The sequence below is a fragment of the Sesamum indicum genome, linkage group LG11 (genome assembly GCF_026168435.1).
Source record: "Sesamum indicum cultivar Baizhima isolate 11 linkage group LG11, ASM2616843v1, whole genome shotgun sequence".
In the NCBI taxonomy this organism is placed as follows: domain Eukaryota; kingdom Viridiplantae; phylum Streptophyta; class Magnoliopsida; order Lamiales; family Pedaliaceae; genus Sesamum; species Sesamum indicum.
Window position 1 is genome coordinate 14,629,073 of NC_142667.1, and position 7,156 is coordinate 14,636,228.

At 37.9% G+C, this 7,156-nt stretch overlaps 1 protein-coding gene across 2 annotated transcripts; it reads right to left on the bottom strand.

Moving 5' to 3' along the window:
- Positions 1–423: 423 nt before the first annotated feature.
- On the bottom strand, positions 424–6,751 carry LOC105174243 (transducin family protein / WD-40 repeat family protein). Of its 2 annotated transcripts, none has more exons than XM_011096273.3 (12): positions 6,399–6,750; positions 6,091–6,306; positions 4,877–5,974; positions 4,301–4,423; positions 3,847–4,028; positions 3,478–3,709; positions 3,046–3,255; positions 2,703–2,831; positions 2,333–2,401; positions 1,537–1,659; positions 993–1,043; positions 424–909 (listed from the first exon to the last, which is right to left on the bottom strand). In XM_011096273.3, exons 1-12 carry the CDS (start codon positions 6,636–6,638, stop codon positions 742–744), a joined length of 2,841 nt encoding a protein of 946 aa, XP_011094575.1. In that variant the 5' UTR covers positions 6,639–6,750; the 3' UTR covers positions 424–741. The 2 variants fall into 2 exon arrangements, 1 of the variants encoding a protein (XP_011094575.1); XR_016062873.1 differs by having other exon boundaries at positions 821–909; positions 1,537–1,688; positions 6,399–6,751.
- Positions 6,752–7,156: the final 405 nt, after the last annotated feature.

Consider the following 7,156-nt stretch of genomic DNA (forward strand, 5'->3'; position numbering starts at 1 on the left):
TAACAATTTTATGATGATTAAAATAAATTCAGAAAGGATATAAGTATCTAATATGAAAAGAGTAAAAAGAGTAATTAGTTCAATGTTTTATACTATATATTGAATAAATGTCATCGAACTTTGCTAGTTATAATTGGAAACGTAGGAGCACAACGAACAGACTAAACTTCTGACCACATTGTGCTTGAGACATACTTAGAGAAGAATAATTCGATAAAACCTTTTAAACTCTTTTCGAGATTTTCCAACCTAAAAGGCAAATCACGCGTTCTGCCAATAGAATTTTATGCAGCTGTTTCCGAAAGCCATTCGGATCAGACAGAGATATCAATATAGCACAAAATGCAAGTTTATGTATAAGGAATTATATGAAGTAGTAAGTACTAGTTGAGGTGAACAATGTTGGCAAACATAACAAAAACCTGAATCAACCAATAAGGTTGCATTAGCAATTTAAGCTTCTGCCAAAAATGCCAGAAATTGACAATTTTTTCCTAGCTCCAAATATTAGCATGTTGTATTGACCTTAAAGCTGCAATAAATGACCTGTTTGTACCTTAAAGATCTATTTACAACAACATCCAAGCAATCTTACCCCTACTTGTCACAAAATTTTGTGCTCAACTAACAAAACTTGGCTATATACTGCAGCCACAGCTGGGACAGTGGCAGGAAATGGGACTTTTTCTTCCTGTCCTGGACACTTGAACCATGTTGCGACAATACAGAGTATCTGCAGAGTTACGACCAAACATGCCCATTATCTAGCTTCTTCTGCTTCTTCTTTTTCCTCCTATCTTCTTTTGTTTGCATCCTTCCTTCAGAATGTTGAGCATACCGTGCACGTATCTCCAATAATTTAGTTTTTGCATCTCGAAATGGTGCATCAGACTTTGCAGCCATCAATTCCTGGGACAATAAAAATGTGGGTTTACCTCCTTCTATCTTTAATCAAGTTGGGTGCTGTAAGGTGAGGGTGCAGATCTGATTACCTTTAGATGGTCCATTGCTGCTAAGTTGAAGCCCAAGGTATCCTTGCACTCCTGTTACAAACACGAATTTCAAACATATTTATTTTGAACTTCCCAACAACATTACATTGAAGGCCACAATGTAAGAATTAAGTTTGACAAACAACCAACAATAAATTATTAGAAAATTTCTATCAATAGCCAGTTCTAAACTAAGAACCAACTCATCTTTGGGCATTAAGCAATTTTCAAATAATAAAATAGTCTCAAGTGTGTCAAGAATCAATAGAGGTGATAAAGGCTGGAGTTCAGATTTGATTAGGAACAGAACATAATCAAAATATAAAGGATTCAACAGCAAAAGTTACTCATTGAACTTAGTATATTTTCTTTAGTGGAACTCTCCAGCTCTTACTAGTGAGGACAAAACGACCCAAAATCCTTTCATTGCTACTTATATCTCAAAGAACAAAATAAATATTAACTGATTAGATGTGTATCTTAAGAGCAAGGCTACAACAGCTTAAAAGCACCTTTCACAGATGTTCTTTTATTTGCAATTTACCTTAACCCTCGCATGCAAGACGTCTTTAAGAAGAGATAAGACAGGTCTGGCAGAAACCGTAGAGGTTAGCTGGTTATGGTGGATCTGCAGCAACACAGTGGCAACACGGCAGACAAGCTCGATCTGGCACAACAACAAACCAAATGAAGTACCTGATGGATATGATTACTGTATCAAATAAAAGAGCTTTCACAGACTGAACGTCCTTTTAGACCAAGCATATAATGACGGCCAATATTTACCGAGGCAACTGTTGCTGTCATTTAATTCACGGTAAACACAACCAGTTCAGTTATTTCGGCTTCCACAGTTAGCATTCTACCTTAATGAGAACACAGTTACTCTATCTTCGAAATGGACTTGGTCAAGGAGCTTTGGTAGACAGGAAAGCTACTCTAAAACCTCAAAGTTAGAGAAGGAAAGGAAAAACTCAATGTCCAAAATAAGATCACACTTGCGAATATAAATGACTGGAAGGTACAGAGTGTTCCATTGCAGTCAAGAAGTTCATTTAATATAAATCAGAAATCAAGGTTAGTTCTAGATCTTAGCTATGCCTGGGGAAAAGAAAAGTTACAACAAACTCATTGAGTTGCAGATATAAAGACATTTTTCAGAAGATAGAAGTTGCAACAGAAATTAATCTTATAAATACAGTAGGCTCAATTACTAAAACTTTGAAATACAAAGAACAAAATTTATTTAAGATATATCTGCTTATTCAATAGATATTCAATCAAATGTCAGCCCCCAACTAATGTATGATGATCGCGTTCAACGTCTTAGATGCACTGACCTTATCAGGGAAAGCAACCCAATCTTTCAAATAAGACAAAATCCTTAAGGAATCTGAGAACGGCAGTGCCTGCAAGAATGAACAGTAAGGAATGAATCAAGCTTCTTTCTCCAAATGTAGGGACAGCGGAAATTAACTTGCAAACAGTAGTTTTCCCACACCACAAGGCACAGTACGCATTTTGAGGCTAAAATAGGTTAACTTAAATATGTTCTTTCTTATACCTAGCTGAGACTTAGGCTCTAATCAAAAGTACTTTTCATCACAGGGGGAAACAGTACAAAACCATCTCCAAGAGGAGGAAAACTGAGAGTTTATTTCAGTCAAACATACATGACTTCAAAAATTGACGCTATATCAGCAAACTTACTAGCAATGCTTGCTCCAAATCGTTGGTATGAACACTTGAAACTGCACGTAGAACATAATCAGATGGAGAAAGACCAAGCATAAGAATGTTTGGCCTGAAATCACCAACTTTCCCTTTTGATTTCTCCTCCTGAGAATCACAAGAGGGGGTGTCAAAATAAATATCAAGTACGGATCATGCACCGTAATCAGCTGCTTGTAGATAGGATGCCGCAGGCGCAAGGGGCATCATCAGTAGTGAAGAGAAAAACAACACAGATAAAGCACATGAGATCTCGTACTTTGAATTTCAATCAGACACAATAATTTTAACTTCTATATCAAAGAACATATATTACAACCACCTTGTGTTCAGCTATGCGCTTCAGTTCTTCTTCTGCTATATCTAGTGCATCCATAATAGAATCGGCTGCAGTCACCGTTTCTCCAGTTTTCTTCCCTGCTAAGGCCACAGCACCCTCCTCTGGAAGTTCCTCCTTGGGTGCATACTTGTTCTCAAATACATTGTCAAGGTCAGATTCAAACATCTCCTCCAGCCTTTTTTCTTTCTCTTCCTGCAAGTACGAAACAATTTCCATCTTTATGCAAGCAACCACAAGAATTACAACATATCCCATTACCACCAGAAAATTTGAGCAAAATGTGTTTAGATTAGGTTATCTAACTATCAAACAGGAGCTCCATGCAAACTGTACTTATGTTACTGTGCAGAATTCATATAACATTTTTAAAAAAGAGCTACATCTTTAGAAGAAAGGTATGTATATAGACAATACCTCAATAAAAAAAGGCTCTTCAGTACGATCCCAACGGCGAATAGATCTATCATGAGATCCTGTTACTAGAAAGTCACCACGATTGCTGACTGCAAGGCACCAGACTTCAGAATGATGACCTTCAAGGGTTAAAAGCAATTCAAACTTGTCTGCATCCCAGTATTTCACTAGGCGGTCTTTCCCCACACTAAACATGTAATGGGTATTCCCCACAAACTTAACTGCCATGACACTGCAACAAAAACAGCATTTTAGATTTAACAACCCAAATATAATCTGGTACATATTATGGATTGGGGAGAGTCAAAAGAGAATATGTGCAGGTAGAGGACTTTTATATCATATTTCCTCTAATAATTGTTGGCATACCTATCAGCATGAGCAAAAAGGGATTTATGGCAGTCACCAAAATCTAGACCCCAAATTTTCAAATTTTTATCAGCGGAGCCAGTAACAATCAGATCCCCATCAGAAGATATGTCCATGCATAATACAGGCAGCTTATGTCCATACAAGGAGAGGAAAAACTTAAGCGAGTCCATGAAGAAAACCTGAACCATTTATGACAGCATAGGATGATTAGAAACAAATATAAAAGAGAAATGAGGGTACAAACTCTCAAACACTCATCCACACAGAAAAACAAAGACGGATAGAGACTAAAAACTTGAATTTGGACAGAATACTATTGAGTATAATTAACCAGCATATGAAGATGAAGCAAGCCGCCTAACTGTTAATGTGCTCATTTCTTCAATCATTCAGGCCATTATATAACATAGAATATGACATGAACTAAATTTAGTTTAAAAAGTCACTCAACCTTCACTGTGCAGTCCAACAAGGCAATAGCAATGTGTTTCCCCTCTGGGCTGACAGCAACCACTACAACATCATCATTCATTTTCAGATTCCTCACTGGAGATACTGTCAGATGTTTTGTATCCTGTAAAACCACAGTAATTTGCACATGATTATTAAGATACGGTTAACCACAGTAATCACCAGAAAGCAAAACATGCAAAAATTTCAGTAGCATGGGCGAACAAGCAAAATTATGTGTTAAAATACATTTTTATATGTTTCCCAGTATGGATAAAAGAATAATTATGTTATTATTATGGATAAATTTATATGTTTAAATATGCGCTGTGTATTATAGTTGTTAGCATAAAAAAGTACAATCAATATAACAAGTAATATTTTTGCAAGTCCACCTATGTATTATTCTCACTTCAATATCAGAAAGACTATTCCCAGTGGAATCTCATCTTATCTAGCTGAATTTCTCCTAAAATGATCAGTCATTGTTAAAAAATGTGCCATTAAAGTGTCCAGTTGAAGGACAGAAAACCAGTTGAAAGAAACATGAAAAGAAAAAGCAACTTGTAGAACACACTTGACCAGGTTTCTGCGCAGTTTGGTACTCCCAAAATTTAACATCCTGGTCTGCACTCCCTGTTACAAAACCATCTGCTGTTGCAGCAATAGACTGTACAGAGCCACCATGAGCTTCAACTACTTCCACACAAGTGCCACTCCGGACATCAATGATTTCCAGCGTCCCACTTTTTGTGCCAACAATTGCATACTTGTTACCAGGGACAAAGAGGCCGCATAATCCATATCCTGAATCAATAGTTCGGAGGCAAGATCCAGTGCTGGGATTCCATATTTTAATTGTGCTGTGGCTTGTTGACATCAAAAGAGAATTATCTGAGCTAAGAGTGACACTTCTCACATCGGAACGATGTCCCTGTAGCTCAATGGCGCTTGTCTTTGTAGCCGAAGTGCTCTCAATTGAATATATTTCTAATAAATTATTGTTTAAAGACAATGCAAAGGTTGCCAGAGAACTCTTTGGAGTTATAGGACAGAACGACATAGAGCATATCTTCTTCTTAGCTCGTAGAATCTGCAGAGGCTTAAAAACATCAGGGACTGTAATAAATAACTCACCAAGCTCTTCAACTTCGACATTCCTATTCCCATTTTCGGTGGTATCAGCTTTTCCTTTAGATGCTTTTTTCTCCTTCCGGTTGATTCTTCTTTTCGCTTTACGTCTAGCTTCATTCTCATCCAATACCCGAAACATCTCCACTGTTGTCCCAGCAACCTGACAAGCCAGCAAATTTCCAGAATTGCTGAAACGCACCGTAGAAACTCTATCCTTGCTCTGACGTTGTATATCACCAAAATGCTTCAGAACTTCCCATTTGCTCGAGGCAGTTCCGCTGTCAACTTGAGATTCAACTCTATCTGCCTGTTTTTCATCAGCCAAATCATTGTTAATTGAGTAAAATCTGAGCTCGGGGTCTGCTGACCCAGACACTAGATATCTTTCATCAGGGTTAACATCAATTGACCAAATTTCGCTATGATGACCACTGACAATCTGTACACAGTGTTGGGTTTCAAGATCCCAAACCCTCAAAAACTTGTCCTTTGATGAACTAACCAATTTTTTACTGGAATCCAGGAACACGAGGTCCGTAACCTACAACATAAAGACAAAAACCAATAATGAGAACACTAGTATCCCACATAACTACATCCCCACCTCACGTTGTATAACTTAAAATGAAACAGCTCCTATGAAGATATTGTGTAAACCTGGTCTCGGTGCCCTCGAAGGCGGAAGAGCCCAGCTTCACCAATTACATCCCATAAAATGATGTCACAGTCTTTGCTTCCAGAAGCAAGCAAAGATCCAAGCTTGTTGTACCGAAGGATCGTCACAGCACCTCTATGTCCATTCAAAGTGGTATCACATGTTCCCTTCTCACTATCCCATATTCTCACAGTACCATCAGCATAGCCACTTGCAATCTGCAACCCAAACCCCATTATAAATGAACCATATTCCAACATAATCTAAAATTAAAGCAATGCATCAAAATAAACAGATTACAGAATCTTACAAGAGAAGACGAAGAGGAGGCGATAGAGGTGACGGCCAGGGAGGGGCCGCGAGAGGAGGAGGAAGCGGAGGGAGATAGCGTCTTGGTGCAAATTCCCTGACGCACGTGCCACACAGCAAGCTTCTCTAAAGCACCCGCCAACAGGTGCTTGCCGGAGCTGTCGTACGTAATATTACAATCCACCGACACTATCACCCCGAACGACGCCGCCGCCTCGTACCGCAGGTACGACTTCACCATCTTCCTCGCTCCTTCTCGGACAGTGGTGGCCGAGAATTCTACTTCAACTGGAGAAGATGAACGTTGAGGGTTTAGGGTTTAGTAGTATAACTCACTTAACTCTTCACTCACTTTATTTTGTGATTTGCCTTTTCTCTCATCCTTAGTCTTGGGTTTGGGCTTTATACTGGACCTTCTATCAATCCACTATTCAATAATAGCCCAATATTAGGCCCAGACACAACTAATAACTAGCCCAACCGTAGAAAAAAGATTTATTTTCATTTTTATTTTAAGTTTTCAGCATTTTTAATGTGGTGAAAATATATCGTTGATTTCTATTCGAAAAATAAAAATATATTTAAATTGCATGTTTCTAAATTTAAACTAATATGTTCGAAAAATGAGAAGTATTTGGATTTGATTTTCCATAGGTATTTGATAAATATTGTATTTTAAATTATAATATTACATTACGTTTACTTCTAAAAAGGTCAAGATGACTGATAACGTGTCTTGTCATGCCTTGCGATAAAAGA

Coding starts and splice junctions, on each gene's coding strand:
- LOC105174243 (XM_011096273.3), bottom strand. CDS start 6,638: ATGGTGAAGTCGTACCTGCGGTACGAGGCGGCGGCGTCGTTCGGGGTG. Junction 4,424..4,876: donor CTGCGCAGAAACCTGGTCAA/GTGTGTTCTACA, acceptor GTGGTTTTACAG/GATACAAAACATCTGACAGT. Junction 4,029..4,300: donor TGTTGGACTGCACAGTGAAG/GTTGAGTGACTT, acceptor TAAATGGTTCAG/GTTTTCTTCATGGACTCGCT.